The sequence below is a fragment of the Corvus brachyrhynchos genome, unplaced genomic scaffold (genome assembly GCF_000691975.1).
Source record: "Corvus brachyrhynchos isolate BGI_N302 unplaced genomic scaffold, ASM69197v1 scaffold302, whole genome shotgun sequence".
Lineage (NCBI taxonomy): Eukaryota > Metazoa > Chordata > Aves > Passeriformes > Corvidae > Corvus > Corvus brachyrhynchos.
Genome location: NW_008237244.1, coordinates 2,534,463 through 2,561,089, shown reverse-complemented (window position 1 = coordinate 2,561,089; position 26,627 = coordinate 2,534,463). Strand labels below are relative to the sequence as shown.

The following is a 26,627-nucleotide window of genomic DNA, read 5'->3' as shown; positions in this document are numbered from 1 at the left end:
GACTTCTAGAGATGGCTGGGCTGGGCTGCAGCAAGGGGTGCAGGTGTGTGGTGACTGGGCCCAGCTGGAGGGTTCTCAGCCACAGAGCAGGAGCAGAGGCCCTGCGCCAGGACTCCCCACAATGATCCAGCTCCATGGAGAGCAGAACAGTGGAGCAGAAGGCACCATGTGTGGAATACAGTCACACCTGCAAGGCACATGAGGCCCCAGTGGCTGGATTACTTTAACCGCAACTATAGGACATGATAAGAGGGCAGAAAGAGAATGTGAGGAAAGGAAGGAATGCTGCAGTTTTCTCTGAAGTAATTTTCAGAAAATGCTGCCACAGGAAGATTATGTTCAGATACTTGGAATTTTAGGAGGACTAGTGAGGGCAGGACACCAAATTGCCTAAAATAGCAGTGCTAAGTACAGAATTAGAAGAAGAAGGAGAAGCAGAGAAGGAAGGCAGCAATATTCCAAGTTCTATTAATTTTTTTAAGTCCACCTAATTTCAACATAGGCTTAAAAATACCAAAACAAAACCTCTAGAGGATTCTTCCTTCTAGAAATTCAAGCTTTGAAGCAAAATCTGGTTTTCTGTCTTTAACAGATTTTTTTGCTTTCCTACTTCTTTCTCTCAGTCTAATATTTAATTGGCTTTGGCAAAGGTGATCTATGCTAGTTCTGTGTCAGGTTCTTGACAGTAACTTCATAGGGTCTGAGATTTCTCCAGTCATCTCATGTTCCTATTTAAAATATCTTAACTGGAAAGCTTAGATAACCTAATTTTAGAGACTGCCATTTTGCAAAAAAATTCCATCTGGTCAACATTAGATCCGCTAACCATGGCTGGCGTGAAAAATAAGCTTGTTTTCATATGGAGGCTAAACATGATTTGGAGTGGGATAACTTGCTACTAATTAGCATCAGCACTGGCAGCAGGAAAACTAGCTTTTAAGAAATCACATTTTAAAGCACACTTGTTGGCAGTCTCGTACTCACTTCCTGCTTCTTGGGAAGATTCACAGTTTACGCTTTGTGGGAATGGTGGCTTTCACAGAACTTTCAGGCTTCAGAGAGGACACAGAGAAGGAATCTGCATATGGAAAAAAAAATTAAATTTATGTGAAACTGAAGGAACTGAATATTACATAGTGCTATTGCTAGCCCTACTGCTAAATGGATATTTTTAATAGGTAAACAGAAGACCTATGAGGATGTTCACAGCTGAAGCAAGGATGAAGCAATGCCTCTCACATCCTCCAAAAACATACAGACAAACTTTGAGAAAGAGGTTTCAGTATCTGCTTGAATGTAAGTTGATGAAGCACAAGAAGCCAGGGAGGTGAAATGCATATGTGATTACCATGTCACTGCAGAATTAAGAAATGGCTTTATTCGTCTCTGCAGCAGGACCTGTGTAGTAAACACAGTGCTGATAACCTGCACCTTTTACTTTTCCTTTCTTAGAAAATATATCACTCATGAGAACAGCACAGAGAGCAACTTCCCTACAGACAGCAAAAGAGAGGCAGAGGTTTCTGTACACAGCTCAAAAGAAGAGCAAGCAAAGTCCTTGTACTGTGAGAATTTCACCTAAGCTATAAGCTTGTCCTGCTAAACTACAGAGCTTGGTTAATAACCTGCAGAGAATGATAATGAGGGTTTCTCCAGATCTTCTTGCCTTTTAACATATATTCTTTCCTGCTCCAAGGCTTCTATGTACTTGGAATAGGACCAGGAAGCCTGCAAGAACCATCAAAAGACATCAGCCTTCAGGTCATATCACTGTAGTTTCTGATCCATTTCAACAGTAAGATAAAAAACTTGTTTATGTTATATTCCTGCTACTGGATAATTACAAATATTAAGAAGATTTTTTTCATTACAATATTGGAATAATGGGAAAAATAGTATTGTTGTAAATAAGTAAATCTCAAAACAGCATGATTTAAGCAAGTTTGACAGATACAATGTTTATATTTATTCTCCATCCCTAGTCTGAGTGTTAAGTCTCTCTCATCTTAAAAAACTTTCCCCTCCCAAAATATCATTTGTGCTATCAAGGACTTGATTTTATCTCTGTGCTACACCCTTAGTCCTCCCGTAGGACTATGATTGCTCTGTTTGATGTAAACCCAAAATAGCAACTGATTTGTGGGGTGAAGAGGAGATACGTATAAGAAAAGCTGTTTCTAGAGGATGTCCTTTCACTGGTCTCATTAGCCTCACAGCTCCTTCTGCCTCCCCTCTCCAGCAGAATGCTGCTACCACTAGAGGCAGATCAACTGAAGATGTCATCCTTTCCTTTTTTAAGGATAAAATACTGCTTTTAAAGGCAACAACCACAGTTCAGATTGCATATAAATAATAGGCTGCTCTCCCAGTATGAGAACTGCACTTTTATTTGACCTGGTTTTTATCTTACAGCATGACAAATTTGGAGCCAATTTATCATATCATGATTCAGTAAGAACTTCCAGAACCTTCCTATGGTAGGAAGGGGCTTACAGAAGAAACTGCCCTTTAAAAGATTATTGTTTGTTCTGCCTCTTCTTGGGGGCTTAAGCATATGCCAGGGATATACTGGCTCGCTCAACTCACTTTTTTTTAATAGGTATGAGCAAAAGCAAAAAGGTCCACTCAAAGGTAAGAGTGTAAGCTTATCTATGCAATTCACAGTGGTTACAGATTTTGGGGGTATTTAACAGTGCATTTTTCTATTTCTGCTCTTCACTAACATAATGCCATGAGAAGAGCTCTATGGAATACAAGCAGTGGCCAAATTTACAGTGATTTACTCCTGATTCTCGTGACATATCTGGGCTTAAGTGGTTGCACAGGTTCCCCATTATGTTCTGGCAGTGCCAACTCAGCCATTCATATGATCCCTTGATATGCGCAATGTATCATGTCTGGTTTTCCCATTTCCCAATAAAATAACTGGTACCTTAGACTACAGATTTGATGCATACTCAGAGTTGTTATGGAAGAAGTCCTAAAGTGGTATTTGCTGTCAGATTTTCAAATACCTAGATTTCCTAAAGGAGTTCAGCTTCAGTTTTTGACATATGACCAGAACAGAACTCTACCCTAAACCAAGTTCTTTCAGGATATGAATTTCACAACTAATGAAAAGCTTCTTATTTCAGAACTGAACTACCTTTTATTCAATTTATCTTTAAATACAGATTCTTTATTAATCCATGCACGATAGGACCTTAACATTCTTTTACCTGTTAATACTACTCAGAACCTACATCTTAAAAAATGAATAAACAACAACAAAAAAAAATCACCTATAAGGTAGGTAAACTTACAACTGGAAAGCTAATTGTAGAAGAATGAACAGTTATTGAAGAACCGTGTGACAGCAGTATTCAAAATCAAACTCCCCCTTCCCCTTTTCCCAAGATGAGTTTATCTCTTGAATGACATCTGTAGAAACTTGTTTTATTTACCTTCCTCCCATATCCATCTACAGGTGCTAAAGATGTTTCTGATCCTCTCTTCATATCAAGCTCATCTACCAAAATACTCCTTGGCAGTTGAGTCAAGGGCTCAGGCTGAGTCAAGGACTTAAGTTGAGTCAAGCTGATGAGTTTTTTTCCCGCTTCTTTACCCTGCCAATACTAAAAACTCATAATTAGATGTGAACAATCGTTACAGAGCTAAAGTAGAAATCAAAGTCTGAGGAACCAAAAATTGTCATTGGAAATGAGATAGTGTCATTTGCAGTAATGTTTTGTAATGCTCAATTTCATAATTCATCATGTTGGGCATATAAAAAATAGCAGCTGCTTTTTTAAAGCATTTCTTTTTTCTAGTTTCCTGTCCTCTACACTCCTGCAGACCATCTTCCTTTCAGATTCAATACCTGCTCCAAAATACAGCTAGGTGACAGGGCAGATAGACAGCAACAGAACATATTTTAAGGACAGAAAGGACATTGTGAGCCTCTAATTTGGCCTCAAGTATAAATGTAGAATGTAGGATTTGTGATTCATTCCAGCTTGGTCTGGTAGCTGTGTACAAACTACAGTATACAAGTTAGGAAAATAGGCAATCTACAGTGAAGACCAAGGCATTGTAACCCTTGGCAAACTGCTCTGGTGATTGACTATTTGTCATTTTCACGTTGTTTTGTTTCGCCTTTGCACATTCTGTCTGATGATCCCAAAACCCTTTATAAACATCAACCGATGGTCATATTTTACCTCACATAGTTAACCCCACAACATCTGCAAGAGCTGAGTAATATAACCCTCCCATGTTCCAAGTGAGAAAGTGAGAAAAAAAAAGGAGATCAAATGGTTCCGAAGTCACTTACTAAGTCCCTGAAAGATCTGGAAAAGGATCACACTATCTTGTTTCTTTGCTCCCAAAGTGCCTTTTCCTTCCTCATCATTCCCACTGTCCTATGAACCTATATACTGTAAGAGTGACTTTTGGGTACAGAACTGCCCAGGCAGTGTGATGCTGATCTTTTCTGTAGAAACAGGCTCAGTAACTTCTGTGGCACACACAGTTGGTGGAAAAGGGATGCCAATGCAAACACAGAGGCAGCATGAATACTACTGCACTGCAGTTTATGTGTGCTGGCTCTCTCAATGAGAATAGTGAACTAACCAAGGTCTTTAAAAATGACTTCTCATAATAAATTAAGCAATGTTATAGCGAATTTAGATCCCATGCCATTACACCACTTACTAACATATAAGCTTATTGCTAAGAGAAAAGGAAAATAATGTTGACGGCTTTCTTTGCTAAGGTCATGGAAAGAGTAAGTACAAATCTACAGTGTAAATTAAAGCTAAAAAGTTAAAGCTATTTTTTGCACTTGAAAGCAAAAAAATCCAAAATCTATTTTGGAGATAAAATGCAATGATGTATACAACCAATTACTAGTACTGGCATCAAGGCAGTAGACAAAAAGTGACTAATATATTTGAAAGTATGTGGCATGTGCATCTAGCAGCTAACAAAGGAACAAGTCCATTGCCAGGACGCCTTTGATAGAATTTGCCCCTTAAATAACAAATAGGCACACACAAAAAATATTGAGATAGTCAAATAATACCAACTTATTCATCACTGCTTGGTGAAAAGCTCCTTGTCTGCTCATTTTTTCTACTATACTACATAAAAGTCCAACTCTTATCTGTTCAGTTCTAAAACTAAGGTGAGCGCAGGTAGATTCAGTGCCCAGGGGACACGTGTGTAAAGAAAGAAGAAAGCAAATTCCTCCCCTGCAACTATGATTGCTCTGTTTGGCATAAACCCAAAATAGCAACTGATTTGTGGGGTGGAGAGGAGATACATATAAGAAAAGCTGTTTCTAACCCTTGCCAGAGCTTTCCTCCCATTCAGTGAGCCTGGTGGGGCAGAGGAAAATAGTCCTTCTTTTCATGGCCGAGAAATCATCACCTTCCACAAGCCAACAAGTGAACCTGCTCATATTAGATGAACCTTATCAGTATCCTTCAGGGACACTGAATCATTTGAATAGTTATGTTGTCACCGAGAGGACAGAAATCTCAGGCAAGAGAACAGGAAATGGCAAATTGTTTAAACAGTAACAGAAAGGGAAAAGGATTTTAAAAATATTGGAAAGATTTTTCTGTTGCACCTATTCTTTTAAGAAATTTTAAAAGGTAACTGGTTTACTGGGTTCTTTTTTGTGAGAATAGTCTACAAACTGTTTACTGAGCTGCCGTAATTCACTTCTCCTATTTTTTCTCCATAAAAGCTAGGCTTTTGCCCTCCTGCCCAAGATTTTCTCTTTATTCCTTGATCTTTATCAGAAATCTCACAGACAGGCAACAAACAGATGGAAAATAAGTCTGTGAAAACGCAGAAGTGCATTACTTTGAAATATTGCATTCTTGCACTGTAAGCATTGCCAATGGCCTTGGCAGACATATGTATATGGAGACAACGAGCTTTGGAGAAAGGAACATGAGTTCTTGGATTTTAGACTTCCCTTGACATTGGTGTGTGGCCTTGAGTAACGCTTCACTGGTCCTCAGCCTTCACGTGCCTAAAAGGGGATAACAGTGTATACATGTTCTTATGGGCCTATGACTTTATCTGTCCAGATACCTGTGTGGTTCTTGTCATGTGTAACATCTCAACACATGTACATGATATTTAAAATATGTAAAGGTCTTTGTAATGCTACTTATTATAGTTTGCAAGTCCAATAATTTCTCTGCCCTTGAAAGAATGTTCTCTCCTCAATGCTTGCCAAAAAATTGTATTTAATAAAAAATAAACTTTTTCAAAGCCTATAATCAATAGAAAAAGAAATCCATTATATTTTAATTCAAAAAATCCAAGAAAAACAATTTTACAAACAAGCATTCCACTGTAGAGGTCACAGTTCTGTTAATGTGCTGGAACTTCCTGGAAACTCACTATGAATAGTCTAACAATTTCACTTTCAAAGCTGAGAAATATTCAAGAAAAGGCAAAGATTATGCAAAGCATATAAAATATACTATATAAATATTTTTTAAAATAATGTGCAGGATTTTCAAATAGTCCTTCTGGAAAATAGATATGAAATCAGTTTTGGTTTGGGTTTGGTTTGATTTCAGTTGTGATACAGAACGTAAATTCTAATAAACAGGTCTGCAGTAGCCCATGTACACATGGATTGTACACAGATTTGTTTTTCTTAATTCAGCCTTCTTTTTTTTCTCTTCTCTTGGCACAAAAGGTGACTAAAATACATTTTTTTCCTCTGGTTAATGAAAGGAGTATTCCATTGACTCATCTGCTTCAAGTTAAACGTATGTATATGCATTGGCAGAATTGGGAACTAATCACCTTAGGACTGGGTTGCATGTAAAGCTTGAAATCTAACAAGAAGATTTGGTAGCTTTGGATCAGGCTGAGAAAGGGACATTTTAATTTATGTATCTTTGCTCATGTTATTCAGTTCATCAGCAGTCACCTGAAACATTATGAGCCTTACCTTTGCTGTTATCCCTTCCTTCTTTTGCATCTTTCCTTCCTTTTTTTTCTCCAAGGCAACTAGAATTTTGTCACGGTCCGTATTGCTTTGGAACTTACAAAATTCTGGCCAAAATTTAAACAGAAGAGCAAAAATACTCATCTGCGCAGGAAGAAAATAAAGTCAATCTTGACCGTATTAAGGAAACAGTTGACTGTAAAATAAAATGCAGAATGAGATAACTATTTTTTTTGAACACACAGCCTTGTTCCTCCCACGTACTCCGTCCTGACATTTCAGCCCAGCTTTGCTCGGCACATGCTTTTCATCAGTGTGTTTATTACTGGTGAGAAATCTTCCTAAAACACAGTTAAAAGGCACTTTTTTTTTTTTTATATTCCTAAACAATTGTTTGCATTAATGAAAACATCCATCATTTTTTACAAGTATTCTTGATAAAATATACACCAGTAGAATTGCTTTTGCACCACTGTTCTGCTCAAGTATTTCAAATATTCAGTTCATTAGGGAGAGGGCTTTTTCTCCCTCCTTAAGAGAAAGGAAATACTTTTTTGCCTCTGGAAAGGCTCTTAAACCACATTACACATCTATGAGCAAATCTTGGATAATTTTTAAATGATATAATCTCTCACAGGGTCGTTTTTGAACTAGAATAAGAAAAACAATTTTAGAAAAGCAAACAGAGGGGCTCAGTGAATTCTGTTGCTGCACGTACTAAGGCTCACATTTTTCAATTTATTTAGATGTTTAATTTGCATTGAGAAACTTGGCTTCAAAGGAGCCAAGCATGCTTAGCACCTCACTGCTTCTGGCTCAACGGGCTTGAAAGTGACATGTGAGTCACTGTCAGGTTCCAGTCACATCATTTTGGCCTAGTTCTTCCTTTGGTTTTGTGCCACATTTCTGGAGTTCACTGGGTTTTACACAGGCTGAAATGAGACTTCTCTTTCTCTTAGGACCTATATGAACCCCTTTCTCTGACAAATCATTCATCTTTTGTCATCCGAACACTTTATGGACTCACAGTTGATGTCTAAACGTGTCGGTGGCAATTTTATAGGAAAAGAAGAACAATTACTTTTCTTGGACTTAGAAGATAAGGCAGTACCGAGGGATAAGAAAATAGTAAGTCTGTAGTAAAGGTTCAAAAATTGCTATTCAACCTGATTAATAGAAAGATCAGAGAGAAAATTGTCTACAGCCACTTAATGCACACTTTCTGTATAAAGAAGGGAAAGGCATTCGGCAAGTTAAGTTGTCTTTATGGTTTACTCACATCTGTATTTTTCATAAAACACAAAACCCACAAACTTTCTAACTACAAATTACTTCTCTGACATTAACCAATGTTAGAACAACGAGTAATTAAGAACATAGACAGAATTAATTTCTAACGCCAGAATTCCTAACACAGACCTGGATAACACCTTTCAAGGATCAGCCAGCTGTCAGAGATTTTCTTTACTGAGCAGTATATATCCGAAGCCTCTCTTTCATCTCCACCAGTCTCATTGAAATATATGACTATAGTTTTCTCCTTTAAGCCCAGGCTTATGTGTGGAGTCCTAACTGTCACATAAGCAATGAAAACTGTTCTTAAAATCAGGCACACAGTCTCTAGCCAGACCTATTACACAGGTCGAGATTCGCCCGGCTTCTTACCTGTGCCTCTCTAAAAATGTAAGGTCCCAGTTCTTTCCTGCGCTCCACAATCTTCTTTGCTTGTTCAGGTGGGATATCAATCTGCAAAGCTGGGGGTATGGCAGAATTAATAAAGCAGTCAATAATAGCTGTGATCTTTTTCTGAACTATGGCATCAGCACAATGAGAATGGCACAAGTCCTGAAAGATGAAAAATAGCCTTTTCAGTCAATGGAGAGAGACGCATGCAAGAACCTTTACAGGGGGCCAGTGATCAAAGAGTAATAGTCATACAAAAATAATTATACAATAAATTCCTTCAGTATGCAGGGCAAAATTATTTTGGTAAATGTGCATGGTCAAAACCATGCTTAAGACATGAATGGGGCTTCTGGTTTGCAAATGCAGATACATAGAAACCATTGCTTTTAGGTGATAATCTCTGCCTGCATGTTCTGATGGAACAGCTTAGATTTTAAGTACATTACTGGCAAATAGGAGACATTTCTGAAAAGAGAAACCCATCTACAAGTGTGAAATGCACTGATTTTCACAATGAGCCTGCTATGACTTGTATATCCATGGTAACTAAAAGATAAAGAAATGTTTTAAGTGCTCCAGCAAAAGAGGGGAAATATTTAGAGGGTACAAGATATTCTAACCAGGAATGTTGTCACAAGAGGGGACAATTTCAGCTACCACTAGAATCTTCTATTTATTGAAATCTTCTACTTTCACCATTCATTAAGATTTTTTAGTTTCCCAAAACCTCAGGGTTTGAAATAACTCTGTGCACTATAGAATAAAAACCAAACCTGAACTTACAGGAGTGAGATGTCAGAGGAACACTGGGCTTTTCTACTTTTTAATGTGATCCTATTGTTCTTGTAAAACCTGTTATTACTGCATTTTGACACCCTGAGAATGCCAGCATTAGACTTTGACATGAAGGAAAAATAATTCAAAGAGTGTCCTTCCAACACTTTGAAACATGAACTTTCCCTCTGTCCATCTATATCAAGAAATTTATATAACACAAGGAGACTATCACATATATATTAAGAGACACAATGATCACTCTAGAGTTTTCAGGAAGAGAGCTCTTTAAATGAAGAATCTGAATTTAGTTTTGTTATAGAAGGCTATATATTTACTGTGCAAAGAAATTAAAACCATGGCTTTTAACCAGAAATGTGGTATGTGAAAGAGTTGGCTTGCTTTATTATGAATACTTTTAGTTTTGGAAACGAAAAAAAAAAGAATGATAACAACTATAATAAAGAAAGTAAGGCAATGCAAAAACATATTCAATATATCCTAAGAATATCTATTACGGCTTTCTTCGCTCATCTAGCATAGAAGGCAGAGAGCTGTAGTAAGAGGGAAGACAAACAAGCCATATGATATGAGGAGAGATGAGACCAAGCATAGATGAACAGATGGAAATGATCCACAGAGTTATGTTTCTTCATATTTGTTTAAAAAAAAAATCTTGGTTTTGGATTGTCCCAAGATGTGCCGCCAGCCTGATGGGTTATGGGGAGCGATGCAGTCATTGACTCCTAAAGGGAGTTCTGTCTAAACTGATGGCATGATAGGGCTCAGACAATACAAATATGCACTGTGCAAAGTGCTGCCCACGCCTTTGGCAATATTCCTGCAGTTCAGCCTGACCCACAACACTCCTACTACTCCAGCCCTTTGCTTCTACAAAGAGCATCAACTGCCAACCATGACAAATTGCATGCATGGAGAAATATGGTCAGATTGTACTTTTTCTTGATAACAAGACAAATAAAATTAACATAAATGCAGGAAAAGGAGTGGGACAAGAAACAATAAAGGCTTTCTTCAGAGAGCAGTTCTACAAAGAAAAGAGTTTAACCTACACTCTACATTAATTTGCAGAAAGTTTCCATGTCCTCCATAATGTAGCAATGAAGAGTCACAAGTCTCAAAAAAACTTCAAATATCTAGAAAAGGATTTATGTTGTGGAACACCAGATGCCTTCACACCAGAGTTTTAATCTAAGCTAGTCACTCTGTAACCACGAGAGAGACAGCAGCAACCCCAGAGAGCATTTCAGACTGTGATTCCTTGCCTGGGGATCAGAGCCTTTGTGAGGAAGAGAGACCGTCCCCTGGAAACAGAGGAGCTTCACCTTCTAAAGCAGACACCAAATTCAAATTCATAAAATTAAACAGTGAAAATACACCCACACGCCTGCGGAGGCTCTCCAAGTGCTACTGCAACATCAGCTGTGCTTACAGCCCAGTTTCTGACCATGTTAGCTAATCTCATGCTCCCTGCCTGCCCTGTCCACATGGGCTGTGTTCAGGAGCCCAGGAGAGGTTCTGCACTCTGGTAGCACTTTTGCTATCCCAGAGGCAAAAGGAAAGAGGAACACATGAAACATCTGTGGCGTCCCTGCATTCAATCCAGGGTGTTCCTAGGAGGTTGCAGTCTGATTTAAAGTTTCACTCCAGAGGTTTTCCATTGGGTTTCAACACACAGCAGCAATTTCACAAAACTACATATATTTGGGAGAGAGGTAATCCTGCTGACCTTTCCATCACATTTCACTTTGGTTCCAAGCTTAGCTCAAGTCAAATTTGGTTCTACAAAATTCAAGGGAGCTGGGGTCTGCATTGTACATATAGGTTTTTTGGGGTGGATACCATCTTTACATCTGTAGATTTGATTGAATTTAAAAGTTATCTCTCATTTTTGAGAAATTACAAATTCAGATAGCAGCTATAAAGACAGAATGAACATTTTAATGCTTGCATATTTCTACTGCTCAACAGATGTATACCAAACTCTGGGCATTAGTGAGTTAGCAGTGTTTCTTTAGAGACTCTGAAGAATGTTACAGTTTGAAGAAGCATAAAGAAATACAGGGATAATGCATTTGAGTCAAAAATAGCTACCTTTAAGATGTGAGGATTTTCATTGAAGAAAAAACCAGTTTAAACAGTGAAAGAGGCTTTACTATGAACAACAGAATGCTCATAAATATTTTTGTTAAAATTCTCCTAATATGCAAGAATGGATGCATCTGCTTGCAAATTGAATACTTTTCCCTTTGCTCCGTTTTACCACCATACCTTATACTTTTGCACCTCTTGCCAAAAGAGCACTCCATTCCCCAGTAGGTCTCCTTTCAGTGACACAAAACGTTGAAACAGATTTCCTGTCACTGGATCCAACAGTGCTTTGCGGAAAGCAATTATTTCACTAGATGAAGAAACGCTCTTATTGTCCACATGCTGTCAAAAGAAGAAATAGATGCACCAAATAAACTTTGTTTCAAAAAGCAGTAACAAAGGCATTAGTTAGTGTAAACTGTCTGATTCTTATCTTTGCACTGACCCTAACTTTCAGTAGTTTATGAATTTATGACATGGATACAATAAAATGTGGCAAGGTTTCATTTCTTCCTTTCCTTTTTTTTTTTTCCCAGTTTGGTTTGGGGAACATTTTTTGGAAGATGTGATGGGAGAGGAAATGACTGACAATGATTTAGACCATATGACTACAAAGTATAGAAACAGCTATTGTTATTGATTATGAAAATGGGCTACTTTTCTAGAGAACAGTTTGAGTTTTATGCAAACAAACAACAAAGAAAAAGGAACACACAAACCACATAGCTTGAAGTTGTAAAATGCTTCTGACAGGGATCTCACCACCAAAATGAGGTTTGAAATGTGTTGCCATGATCGCCAACAGAAGCCAGAGAGTTTGCTCTCTGTGAAATAAAGCTACCAATAGCAAAATAGAATTTAAAATCCTCGAGACATTTTGGAAATCCTCATGCTGCCAAGCACAGAACAGTAGGCAGCCAGGAAAGGGTGGAGAAAGAAAGATGGCTTATGCAGGGACAGTTTGTTTGAACTGAAGTTCATGCTGGCCTGCCTTCCTGAACAAACAGTTCTTGTGCTGTTGCTGAGGAGCAAGCCAAAAACCCCCTTTTGTTATCAGATGGATGAATGAAAACCATCTTCTAAAAGTGGTTTAAGACTCTTGAAGTCCTGGAGGGGTGGAGTGCTGTTCAATGGTGAGCATGGGTCAGAAACATTTTTAGTTGTTACCAACAGTCCTGGAAATCTAACCTGATCCTAAGCTGAAAGGGTTTCTGCAGCTTATCTTAAAAACAGGGGTTATGCTCAGTGTCCTGTTGCAGAGCCTGCCGGGGTGAGAGCGTACCCTGGCAAGAAGGAGGGTGGTGGCTGTCCAGAGGGTCCTTTGGTTAAAATAAAGTCAGCTCAATTTAGGCAGTAACACTGGATCTTCTCAGCCCTTCTCCAATTCTCCAAACATGATCTATTCCCTGTGACCAGGATTTAGGGAACTTTGGGGAAAAATTATTTCTAGGGCATATTCATGAAGGGAAGAACAAAATGTTGCTTCCATCCCTACACCAGTATATAAACACTGCTTATTTTATGGGTCAACAACCTTGAAGCAGAACACGGAAAACAACCATCTTCCTGACAAACAGACGAAGGGAAAACTCAGTTAACAGAACCCACATGCACTTTGGATCCCTTTTGTGCTGATGGTTTGCATGGATAATTGGTGACCGGGTCTCTAGTTTGATTTCAACAGACAATAAAAGTTCAACTGAACAAATGTACACAACTTGTATGTTGGCAATCACAAAAAGTTCACTGTTCTTCAAGAGGAAAAAACTGGCAAACATCTGATGAAATGTATTATTACAAAGGTTTAAAAGGTTTAAATTTGATATTATCTCAGTGGTGTGAGATTAAAATACAATTCTAAACGAAACAGATACTGTGAGATATGATTAAACCTGCCCACTCTGCTGCATACTTCACATTCCCTTTTGTGTCTGCACGTAATCCACTTGCAATAATAAATAAACTACCAGATGCTGGAATGAACAGCTTGTCCAAATAAGTCCACTGCATGCAAAATACAGATAAATATGAATTAGAGGTACAATATGAGTTTGAAGAGTGTTAATAGTGCTCCAAAGCCGAGGACAAGAGACCTTTATTTTCAAGTATGACCTCTCCAGACAGAAAGGGAGAGAAATTTACCATGAACATCCAGCAGGGAGCTAATCAGGAGTAATGTAAGTAATCAGTCCACTATAACCAGTACAATCATGATTGCTTTCAACATTACATTTGGGCCTCAGACTGTCAACAGGGAAATTGTGAAAAATGTGCAAGGTCCACATGAAAAAGACTGTGAAACTGCAGACACAAGAGACGCAGTGAATTTTATTTGCCTTCCACATCCTGGTTGTCTTTTGCTGGTCTTTGCGTGAAAGATCTTCAGTTATGTCCCTTATCTATAATTGAACAGAAGATTATTATTTTATTTTTTAAATATTCTTCTTTCTTGTTCAGCCTTCTAATGATTAAGACCCCAGTGGTAGAATAGTTCATATGTCTTCTTATGGATTTTATGTCTGAAACTTGTCGTGGACCTGCGCAGAATGCCATCCCTTCTTCAGCTATAAATGAGCACCTGCTCATTAAGACTGGGGAATTAGAGAAGACAAGAGGCAATAGCAGTCAAGCTGTGCACTCAGTAAATTGGTTTACTTTACCCATAATGTTCTGAGGGACCACTTACGTGAGGAATAAATGTTAGGTTTGATTTTTTTTAGTATGTTTTTAGTTCCTTTGTACAGCTGTATCAGAAATACAGACTTGATCCTGCAACTTCTTTGTAGCAAAATTACACCTCAAACAAAGGGCAGGTTTCCTGAATAAGGACTACATAGCATGCCCACACTGTTTTGTCACTGTGAAATATGAAGCCAGTGGAGAATGTCATCTGGTTTCACTTCTTCTAAAATACTTTCTTCAAAGAACCTTTTCATCCTCTGACTTTTCAATAAGAAAGAGAAAATAGCAATCGGACATAAATGGAGTTAGGAAAAGACTAAAAGCTCATTAGAAGTATGTATTTCCTGTAAACTGTTTGAGTTGAATACAGCATTTTCTAAACTACTTGGGCTAATCTCCCAGCCAACACAGTGCAGCAGGTGCAAAAAGAGGCATGAGTTAGCTTCCAGACCTGGAAGCCGCTTTAGAGTTATTGCTTGGTCTTGTGCCAGGGCTTGTAAAGGAGGCAGAGTTCAGCTAAAAATGGCAGAGGGTTAGGATTTTTTTACAGAATTAACATAATCATTATTAAAATTACAATTTCTCTTATTCGAATGTGTATCTTTCGGATTCCTTAGTGTTCTGAATCAATAGATTCCGTTTATATGCACTTCTGACAACACTTCTGACAACCTTCTTGATGTTATAAAGATGACAGAAAATGAGTTTTATGAATCAATGCAGTTGCATATGTGTCTGCTTGGTGGAACTGTGAAGTTTCCTTCTGCTATAACATTCACATGTCAGAGCTGTTGTGGAAGTGGAAACCCCAAGTCTTTGCATCTGTCACCAGCAGGATGATCCCCTTACAAGGATCACAGCCACACAGGCACTCATAAAAGGCAGATGTTAGCTCTGCCCATTCCTCAGTCTTTCTAATGAACCAGCAGGAGTGAAAGGCTCCTCACTCCCAGCTTTTTGGCAACTTTCTGAAATAACCAATTGGAACAAGGCTTGTAGCAGTTAAGCTCCCCACTCAGCAGAATTTCACAAGTCCTGAAGTCATTTCTACAAGCACTGCAGCTCCAGATGGGAGAATGTGGACAGCGTAAGAGAAAGAATTTTGGCATGGGAAGCCCACTCATCTGCTTGTGTTCTGGTCCCCTTGGGCAAATCCTTTACACAAAGCAGTATTTCTTCAGTGTGCAACTGTATGGCCAAGGCAAAATGGCACAGGGAGAGTGTAGCACTACAGCAAAGATTAGTTCACTCTCCTGGCAGTCTGGATGGCAGCAGAGCTAACACCAGCTCCTTCAGATTTAGGATCTAACAGTAATGCTGTCAGCTAAATTAAGCCTTCAGATGAACCTACCAAGATAAATGCTTCAACCTGCTTTCAATGTAAACTGAAAGTAAGATGTGGTCTGCTTTTCCTCTAAACCTTTTTATCCCAATGGTAAATTATGAGCCAAACAAAAAACAATGCCTGTATGTGTTGCCGTTGTCAAAAAATTACCTTTGCTTGTCCTTCTGCCCCGTGGTGTTCATCTGCCAGGAACAATGGCAGCCATTGTTTTTCTAATCTCTTCTGGACACATTGCTGAACTTCTAGCAGAACGGCTGCCGAAAGTTGATCATGAAGGCTTTGTCTCCTTCCTCCACCTGAATGCATTAGCTAAGCAATCCAAATACAATAACACATGACATAAACTTTTGTGTATACCAAAAGTCCTTTATCTCTCTATATCCTTGATTTAGCAAAGCATGAGCTTAACTGTAAGCAAAGCCCTTAATGCATGCTTACCCAAGGCTCACATGTACTTTTCATAAAAGGGAACAGATTACATTTGTCCCTACCTATAATAGGATACAGACTCTGGCAAATAATACCCCAGCTTGACCAAGAAAATTGCCTAAGTATCAAGATATATCAGAGTACCACAGCTCAGACTTGCTGTCTGTGGCTTTACTGACATACTAAAATAGAAAGCTGGAACAAGTCACTGTGCCTGAGAGTAATTTTTACACTTTTTCTGAGCTGTCTTGTGCATGCTCTGGCCATGGCCACAGATCACAGTTTAAGAAAGATGTTCTGTAAGTGGTAGGGAAGAAAAGCCTGAACAGGAAGGAAGGGACCTATACAACCAGAACAGAACCAGATTTCTGGCCAAAAATATAGGTTAAGATTTGAAGAGATAGCTTGGGGAAAAGCTGGAGCAAACCCACTTATGGGTTTTTATCTCAGTCACATTCACACTGATTGTTCTTTATGAATAGTTCTGTAACTGCTACCTTTTCTTGTTGTTCTCTGGTAGCTGGGCTGTTGGGTCCAAAGAAATACCTGTTGTTTAAGTACTTGTTTTTAATGTCCTTAGATTTTTCATTACTTTTTTCTTTATCCTTGTGCAGCATCTTTTTAAACTCTTCAATATCTAGCCAGCACATGAGATCCATGCTACAGACAAATTTAAACAGCATGTTATTTCAATATTGAGTTAATTTCATCAACATTCTAGGGAGTTATTAGTTTAACCACAACCCACCAAAGTATTCAAAACCTAAATACCAGGTCAAATTTTATGTCATTTTTTCTCTGCTAGTACCATCTGCTGAGACCATGGCACTTGCTGAACAGGCAGAGCAAATACACATCTTAGAGATTTCACTTAGGATGCCATCTGGAGTACCCTGAAAGGAGTAACTCCTCAATATGCCACTGCTAAAACCAGCAGGGACTGTGAACCAGAACCACAGTGCAGAGCTCACAGAGAGAATGAAAAATGAAACAGATGAGAATTTGAATCAGTACTGAGGCTGTGAGCCACTGAGAGACAAGTCGATGCCTCCCGCTCTGTCTCCTTGTTAGATCGCCTGAGAAAGGAGCAGGGATGACAGCTGGGAACATCAGCCCAAGAAATGACTCCCTTCCTGCCCCTTGTGAAGTTCTAGAGTTTAAGTCAGTCTGTACTTAAGCAGATAAAAACAATTAATGGTCAAATTTGTTTCTACGGCTTTTTGTGGGCTGCTTTCTCATAAATTACCAATTCTACTACTTACCTAATTAGTCATAGTCAGTGACAAATCATTCCAATGATGCAATTCACAATCTATATTTTGTTCATAATATCTGAGTATACATTGTAAATTTAAGTTTGTTTTCACAGAATCATCGAATGGTTTTGTTCTCTAAACCAGGCAACAGAATAAATGACATATCTACAATTTTCAGTTTTTAATTTATATGACTGTTTTCCGACAGTATCTTATTAGCTGAAGTTCTGTGAGCATTTTAGTGAGTACATTCACTGTATTTGCAGCAGGAAATATGAAACATTGAATTCAGACAAATCTGTTTCAGTTTTCCATTCAGTTAATAACTGGCTTTTTCAAAACATTAATCTATGAGTAAAACGTTCAAAAGCATCTGACTGATTTAAGAACAGATGTTCTCCTTTCAAAAGTCTTTTGAGACCATTACAGACCTAAATTCTATTGAGACTAAAATTCTTTCATTTGCTAGTTCATCACAAAATGACTAAGTTCACCCAAATGCAAGTGATCCAAGTTACTGTGGTTTATGGAGTAACTCCTTGGCATCTACCTAAGACAACCGACCAAATATGTACACCTAATTTAAAAAGCAAAATATATAATCTTCAAGTGTGTTAGATAAACCTTTTAGTGGTGACTTATCCTGGCATACTGGATCAGGAGCACATCCACAGTCAATTAGCCTGGCGAGACTAATAAGTGTAATTCACTAACCCAAAGTAACACAAATTGTCCTGCAATTGTGTGAATATATCCCATATATTTAACAGAGCATTAATTAATGGAGCTTTGTTTAGTTTCTTAATTTTGTGTGCAGGTACTCAGCAGCCTTTCCTTCCTGAAACTTGGATCACTTACAATTGGACGTTATCAGAACCATAAGTTTTGATGAAAAGGCAAATTACATGTCTGTTTTTTTCTGAAATTTTCCAGACTGCATTAGTTCTAGGATCCCTTCAGATTATAGTACCATTAAGCACCTTTATTGTAGCATGCCCGCTGGACTCCGGAGTAACTAGTCTGAACCCAGCCCTAAAACACTTCAGTGAGACTTTTTCAAATATTTTTCTTCATTATGAATTTTTACAAAAAAGGAAAAAAAAGTCCAGAAGTTAAACATTTCTCTGCCTGGCTCTACCAGTTCAGATGGGACTTGTCTGTGACTATCAAAGAAGCAGGAAATACCAGACACAATTCAGCATACCTGTCCAGGACCTGTTATCTGCTGATTCCTACCATTTCCCCAGTTAGAGAGGAACTCAAGACTAGTGGTCTCCCAACTGCGATGTGTGAAGAGGGTGTGCAAGACCATTTGTAGATGGGCAGGAAGAAAATATTAAAACTTTAGTAGCACATGTATATAATCTATAAAAAATTAAATATACACATATATATGTATATATATACTAGGGTTCCACGCTCAAAAAGTTTTTACTGATGAGATGCGCAAGCAAAAATGTTTGGAGACCACTGCTCTAGACAACTAACTCAGAAGTTACCTGACTATAAGCACCTACAGCATAAGAATATCCATCTGAACTCATTATCTGCAGCCCTTTTGTAGTCACTAAGAAGAAATAACCATTTTAGGAATGATTCAGCCAAATAGGTTTTAGATGTTACCTTCAGAATTAGGTGTATTGTGTCCAGAAGTGTGTATTTCTCTCTCTGACTACAAAGGGAACAATGTGACAATAAGCAGAAGTGATGACATTGAGTCTTGGCCAGAGGAGTTCTGTGCCAGATGCCCCTTTCTGGGCACTTTTGAAAAAGCTGACCAGTATCCAATGGAAAGCTATAGCAGTGCCTGACTAGAATTAATAGCCAATATGCAAAGCATCAACTCATGGGAACCCATTAAAAGAAGGAAGTGACAGTTTAAAGACAAAAAAAAAAAGTGTCAGCTTCTGTTTAGATCTTACTTTTAAAAACAACAGGCTCACTTTTTCAAAGACCCTGTCTAAGACTGTATCTGCTACAAGCTAGTATTTAAATCTGTTCAGCAAACACAAAACTGTGGTTGCTGTCACACTATGAGAATAACATGCCTGTTTTCTATTTGTACATTTTTATAATAACCAGCTTTAATTTTTTAAATGTACTAAGTTGAATCTGTACTAAAAAAGAGAAAATTTTACTCATTATAGGCTAATTGTTCTACTCAGGGGTTTGCCACTAATCAAAGCAGAAACTGAAAGCAAAACTGTAATACAAATATGTTTTGACAGGAGAATTTTTACCCCAAGAAAAATTCAGTTGTCTGAACAATGTGCGTGTGTATTTCATAAATATGCAAACACATTTTTAAAAAGACTAAAATCTGTCAACATTTAGATAGCCAAGATCCTCAGAAAAGATTTCTTCTGAACTTAGGTAAAATAATAATAATGAAGAAACGTACCTAGCAGAATGCTCATTAAGAAAAGCCCAGAACTGTTCTAACTTCTCTTTGTTGTGGATCAGGTCAGATAGATTAGGACCTGCCAATTCTTTGGGAACTTGATGCAAGTGCTGATCTTCTTTGAGAGCCCCAATGTCAGCAACAGTACTCTGAGGGGAGAAATTATTTTGCTTGCATAACTGTTTTTTTCACCTCTGTATTTTGCTCTAATAATTATTGCATTAGATAACCTATCTCTGTAAAATAGCTTTTTGATTGCTGAGAAAATAAATTGAGTTAAGGCTCCAGCTCCTAGTAAGCTTTACTTTTTTATTTGCTTTAAACGTATCAGTGTGTGAAGGTTCCATAATCAAATAATCCAATATATACCTGTAATTCACTTGAAATTGAGGTATTTACTCAAGAGCAGCGGCCCAAAATACATCCCACAGACTTTAGGTCTGATGTTGATGGAACTGACAGAAGACCTGTATATCTAATTAACACAGTGGCTGTCAATCAGTCCCCAAAATGAATGGTAGAAATCAGACTATTTGCTTTTCCAAACTAGCATCTGGTTAGTCTTTCATTGCTGATACTCAAAGTGTGAGCCCTCTCTGATAGAGAAAGGGTTTGTTTTTGTTAGTAGGTACTTGTCTTACCTCATCCTTCTTGGAACTACTCACTTGATGCAAAGCCTGGAGCTTTCTAAAGCACACGGAGTCCAGCTGTTGAGTTTCTTCCACCAACTCCACCTAATAAAAATAATATCTTATATCACTGCTACAGTACACATTATAGGAAGATGGAGAACTACATGGGCACTTTGCCAGTGACAGTGGATAGAAAATAATACATTTGCCAGTAATGAGACCAATGTTTAGAAAAGACAAGAAGTCACATTCTTGTGACAAACAGTTCTATCAAAAGCCCTGGTAGAACAAACTTTTCCCATCTGTGTAGGATCAGATGCAGATTTCTACAGAATACCACTAAATAACCTAACTATATCTTTAAGCAAATAACTTTGAATTCAAAAAATTGCTAAATTCTATTGTGTACATAATATATCGTGTATGTATTATATTGTGTATAATGGGTCAGACGTACCTGATTGCCTATACCAGCAAATTGTATGTCAAAGTGTCACTGAGAAGCAGAAAAACAGTTCTTAAAACTAGGACCCTCAATAGGAAATGTCAAAAAGACAGAGTGCCACAGATTTGGAGAAACAGAAATTTAAGATGAGAAAGATGTTAAAATATCTAAAAAATAAAGGTGAAAGCTTTCCGACTTTCAGTCTTGTCCCCTTCCTTAAATAATTAACTGTGTGTGATTTGAATTCCAAAAGTATTGACGCTTTTTAACTTAATTAGAAGCTGTATGTATGTAACTAGCGCAGTTCTTCATGTTATGTACAAACAATCAGTAACTGCAAGAGATATCTGGTGACCCTCCTGGCTGACTAAACCATTTGAATGCAGATTTTAGGATATTTAGCAAAATCAAGCCAATGCCTTATACTGATCTGCATGCCCATTACAAAGATTAGAAAGCTGTGATTATCTTATACAAGTGTTTATGTGCAGAGAGAGAAGAGAATGTTTAGATTAATAGTCATGATACTTTCATCTAAATGTGAATACCACACTAATCACTGTGTTATCTGAATGTCTTCAGGCTCAATGCAACTTTATTCCATTGTTATAAAGTACTTTGGTCTATTCTTTCCCTTAAAAGAAAACATAGTTTAAAAGCAAATTGTAAAATAATTCAGAACATTTTTCATAAAGTTTAAAGAGAAAGCAGATAGAGGCAGGATGAGAGTTAACAGTAAAAAGAAACTCTCTTAATTTCATATTTCACTTAAAGAAAAAACGTAGGTATATATACTGAACATGTCCCAAATAAACAATTTTGGACTCACCTAATTCTTGATAAAATATCTTGTTTCATTATGGGCCAAATACGTCCTGCTATAGAGTAGAACAAAGGGGAAGAGTAGAGCCAGGGACTGAACAAAATACAAAGCAGACTTTGTCTTTGTGCTTGGGAAGAAGTGTGCCTAAGTATCAGCCTGCACCTAGCAGAAAGAGACTCTAGTGCCTCCTAGAACAGGTCGTTTTATGTCTCTGTATTATAACTCTTCGCAAACACATGTATTGTGCAGTCAAAAGGATTTAGCTGGTTTTTTCGTGCTCTGATTAAGATGCTTGTGTCATTAGAGCACTGAGAAGTCTGCACGTAACTACACGTGCAAAGCAACGCATCCTCTAAACTGAAAGGGCAATAGATGATCCTGTGGTTAACTCAAGGAGATGTAAACTGCTACACATATTAAGTGAAAGGAGAAGTATATCTCTTCAATTCTTACTTTGGAGGAATCTTTCCATCACTAGAAGCAGTGAAAACACAGTATTCAGAAAGCTCAAAAGCAGACTCCTTTTTATGCAAAAGCAATGTAAAAAACCCTCAGCTGTGCTGGTGACTTGACTCAGTGAGGACCAGCAATAGACCCTAGACAACTCTTATAGTATGCACAGAAAATACACAGTTACAAGAGTCTAAAACTAGTCTGATAGGAAGTAAATAAAATTTCAGGTTCATGAAAAGTAGCAATTCCAAGGTGCACTGAAGGTCATAAAGAATTATAGCTGAAATAATTTAGAAAAAGTAATTTATCTGAAAGGTTAGAAAAGATGTTGAAAAGCAAAGAAAATATTTTACAGATGTGTTTGGATTAGTATATTTCATTTTACTAAGCTTTTCAAACTTTCAAAGTTTCTAAAGGATACTATGTTATCACAGGATGAGAGGGAAAGTCCCCTTGTGAATTAATTAGAAGGTAGAAAATCAAAACCAAAGAAATAAATAACTTTCTTTATGGGGTGGGGTTCCTATTGGAGTCTCACAGGGATCTGCACTGAGGTTGTTTTTTAAACATTCAGAAACTATCTGGAAAAGGAGGTGAGTGAGAAGACAACAAAGTTTGCAAAATTATTCCACAGAGCAAAAAATTAAATTGACTGTGAAAAGCTGCAGGATATCAGGACACTTCAGCATCTGCATGATAAAAGGCCAGCTGAATTCAACGATAATAAACATTAAGTCATTCCAGTGAGCTCCAAATTAGGGCTTTCCATTAGTAGTTATTACTTGGGAAGGAAATCTTGGAATCATTGCAGATGGCTATTAGCTTACATTTTGCACATCCACTCAAAGTTCACCAGGAGTCAAAAGGCAATTAGAATGAACAACTAGGAACGGAACAAAGAGCACAACAGAAAACATGGTTCTGCCACTGGATAATCCTTAGTGCATCCAGACCTTGAGTACTGCTTGCATCTCATCAAAAGAATGTAAAATAACACATACAGATGGGGGGAGAAGTGCAACAAAGGTATGGAACTCCTCTGTAGGAGGAGAGGTCAAAGTGTCTAGGATTCTTGAGTTTCAAGGAGATCTAATTGAAGTAGTATACAATAGAAACTTGTAAAAACATAACAACATTGAGAATAGGACATTGAGATAGGATAACAATTGTTCACTTGTTCCTTATGACTTACAAAACTAGGGCACCAGGTGAAATTATCAAGGAGGGGTTTGCAAACAAATCAAGATACGCATTTTTTTCTCCTATTGCATGACTAAACCATGAAACCCACTTCTACAGTGAGGCTGAAGATGTTTCACTCAAGATACAGTTTACAGAGACCCGTGGGGGAAAAAAACCTCATCAAAGACTATTGAAATCAAAAATGTGGGTAAGATCTCTGATCCTTGAACTTCCTTGGTTGCAAAGCGCTGAATATGGCTGTATGTTTCTTTTCTGTTCTTATACTCCATTCTTAAATGTTTAATACTGGCTACCACCTAACAGGCTTAGAAGACCATTCTCAACTTTGCTTTTAGGTATCTATTTATCCAGTTGTTCTTACATGCATGCATGATATAGAACGAAAAATATACTGTACTACAAAACTTCTGCAAAAGGATTTCAAAATATTTTGCAGGGGGAAATGGGGGCATGTTATTACAAGCTGACAGAAGTATCAGCAGTAAGTGAGGATATTTCCTATAAATTGGAGATGTTTCATCTAATTAGGGTCATAGCGAAGAAAAACAGGAAAAAGAACTAACTTCCTGCCCGCTAACTCCTGATTCCCCACTGTAAGTTTGTCCTTCCATATCCAAGAGAGAGATGTTAAAGACTTGAAATTAGAATCATAGAATCACAGAGTATCCTGAGTTAGACGGGACCTACAAGGATCATTGAGTCCAACTCCTGGCACAGCACCATCCCCAAGAGTCACACCATGTGCCCGAGAGCATTGTCCAAGCACTTCTTGAACTCTGTCAGGCTTGGCACTTGGCCTGGGGAGCTGTTCCAGTGCACAGACACCCTCTGGGTGAATAAACTTCTCCTAATATCCAACCTACACCTCCCCTAACACAACTTCAGGACATTCCTTTGGGTCCTGCCACTGGGCACCACAGAGAAGAGATTGGTGCCTGTAGACCACTTTGTCTCCCCTCAGTCTCTTCCTTTCCAGGCTGAACAAGTGACCTTAGGCCTTGTAGGCTTCTCCACAAAACCCTTCATCCTCTTCACAGCCCTCCTCAGGACATCTTCCAATAGCTTTACATCTTTCTCGTATTATGGCACCCAGAAGGAGTTTGACCTACAGATAGCAACTTGTAGGTAAGTTTGCAAAGAACAGAGAGCCACAGCATCCACCACTGTCATCACCATTTCTTGTTCTTATTTGTCAAAGGTACAGTCAGGATTGCAGCCATCTCCTCTGACCTCCATGAGAATGCTCAATTCAAGCTTTCAGAGCATTCTGGGATTAGAACTGAGTACACTTCTGAGCCACTTATTTAGAGCAGCATTCTAAAAAGTGTTTGGGGCAAATACATGGATCACCATATCACATTTCCTCTATGCTAAGCAGTAACTGCACTTAAATTCTAAACACCAGAAATGCCTACTATCACTGCACTGACACTCTAGAAAACCACCTTACTATGTGCTTATCATTAAAAATATATAGTGTTTGTGGGCAACCCATCATAAAAAATTACTTCTGATCAATGGTACAATTGCAGAAACATGAAACTTCCTGAGTGCAAAGAGAAGTTTTACCATAGCAAGATGCGTTCCTCCCTAATTCACAGGCCAAGAAGTCTATGAAGCACACACCTTCCTTTCAGATGAGAAGTCTGCTCTCCACAAGAAGCTCAGCCTATTTCCACATATCAGGATAGAAAGGAGTGAGTAAGTAAAACATCTTGTAATACTTCTCCCTTCCTGAGTATAAATACAACAGGGTTGCACATGAATGCTCTTGTGATTTTCTTCCCTAAAATAAGAATTTTTCATGTTGTCATCCAGATATTACCTTTCTGTAAGTGTATATGTCTGCTTCCACCATTTTCATCCATGGTTCCAGCAGAATAGTGAGGATATGTTCTTCTGCTGGGTCAAAAAGGTCCTCAAAAGCTGGGTCGGTTTTCTGATAAATCATATTTTTCTTATTCTGATGAAGTTCAATGTCCATACTGGCAGATGGAGCAATGTAAGTTGCATAAAGGAACTACAGTAAAACAGAAGAAAACTGTTTCTTAGCCATCATCCATTTCAATGGTTACAGACCTTTGAAGGAGAGAATTAATACATATTTCTAATTTCTAATTTCTAATACATATATCTAATTACAGTTACCTTATTTTTACTATTATTATTACTGTGTCCAAAACTCAGTTATTGACATAATGGATCCCCCTGCCATTTTTACTCTTACTTGTTAAAATTGTTAGACCACAAAGTAATGCTTAATGCAATTTTCACTTGGATATATTTGGCTGATACTTAGATTCAGATAACCACAATTATTACAGCAACTGCGCTCTTCATGAAGTCACACTGTTGTTTTGCAGAATATGTGCTGAGCCATCTCTTACTTCTTCTAAGAGATGTAATTTGTAAATTTGAACTTAAAATTAATGAAATATTATATGATTTCATTCTGTGAGGAGGTTCTCTTGCATAGTTTTTTGACAATGGTGAGACTCATCATAGTACAGGATCTGTGTAGGAGATACAACTGCACAACTAAGGTCTAAGCCCTTACCAAAGAAACAGTTATAATATGCTTCTTATCTGAAGCACAGAGTTTTGCCATTCAACATGTACAAGGAGCAGAAAGCTAAACCTGGAGGATATTTCCTTCTCCCTAACAGCTCATTCTTGAAGCACAGAGGAATGTTTTTATTTATTTCAATTTTTTTTCGTACAGTCCCCTACATAAAATTCTTGTCTTCTAAATGTTTCATAAGCTATGCTATGAAAACGAACATCAAAAACTCAGAGTAAAAACACTTTTTTTTCCAGGAATATCTTGGAAAAGGATATTCCAGAATAGCTTTCTAAAACTTCATGATTCTGACTGCAGCTAGGAACTCAAGCAAAAAAAGATGCTGCCAAAATATATTTCATATAAATATTTTCTCTTCTTCATATTGTTAAAGTCTATATATTTCAAACATACAGTCAGGGACAAGATTAGTCGCATAAATCAGAATTTCTCTCTAGGAGAGCACTGACAAGTCCATTTTCAATATTTATTATCACCCAGGTTTGACAATGAAGAATTCAGGATTCTGATAATTCTCATTTCCCTGTGTTGCTGAAGTCCAGCTGTAACTAACAGATATACAAAGCAACAGAAGAGAAGAAAATAATACATTTCATCTGTATTCAAGCAGTAATAAAACACTGGTGTGCTTAGATTTCAAGCACAAGGGGAGAATGAGTACATTAAATAACTATGTTTCTGTTTGTTTTAAATTAATGTTGATTTATTAGACTCTCTCTTTCAAACAGCAACAGTAATAGAGTATATCCCCATTACTTTGGACCTTTACAATTTGAATTTAGATTCTCCTGCTATTAGGTCATGAGGAATATAGGGCTATGATGGCTGACATCCATCCCCCAGTTAG

At 37.8% G+C, this 26,627-nt stretch overlaps 1 protein-coding gene across 1 annotated transcript in view; it reads right to left on the bottom strand.

The window, feature by feature from the left end:
• The window catches only part of RGS22 (regulator of G-protein signaling 22), a 60,392-nt gene that overhangs the window by 1,171 nt on the left and 32,594 nt on the right, over nt 1-26,627 (bottom strand). The window contains exons 15-25 of the mRNA XM_017730351.1: nt 25,025-25,219; nt 20,285-20,377; nt 19,644-19,792; nt 16,484-16,646; nt 15,708-15,866; nt 11,711-11,872; nt 8,624-8,803; nt 6,962-7,102; nt 3,444-3,614; nt 1,626-1,728; nt 985-1,078 (exon numbers count right to left, since the gene is read on the bottom strand). Of these exons, the coding sequence (XP_017585840.1) occupies nt 1,005-1,078; nt 1,626-1,728; nt 3,444-3,614; nt 6,962-7,102; nt 8,624-8,803; nt 11,711-11,872; nt 15,708-15,866; nt 16,484-16,646; nt 19,644-19,792; nt 20,285-20,377; nt 25,025-25,219 (1,590 nt within the window). The 3' untranslated portion in view covers nt 985-1,004. The remainder of the gene's footprint in view (nt 1-984; nt 1,079-1,625; nt 1,729-3,443; nt 3,615-6,961; nt 7,103-8,623; nt 8,804-11,710; nt 11,873-15,707; nt 15,867-16,483; nt 16,647-19,643; nt 19,793-20,284; nt 20,378-25,024; nt 25,220-26,627) is intronic.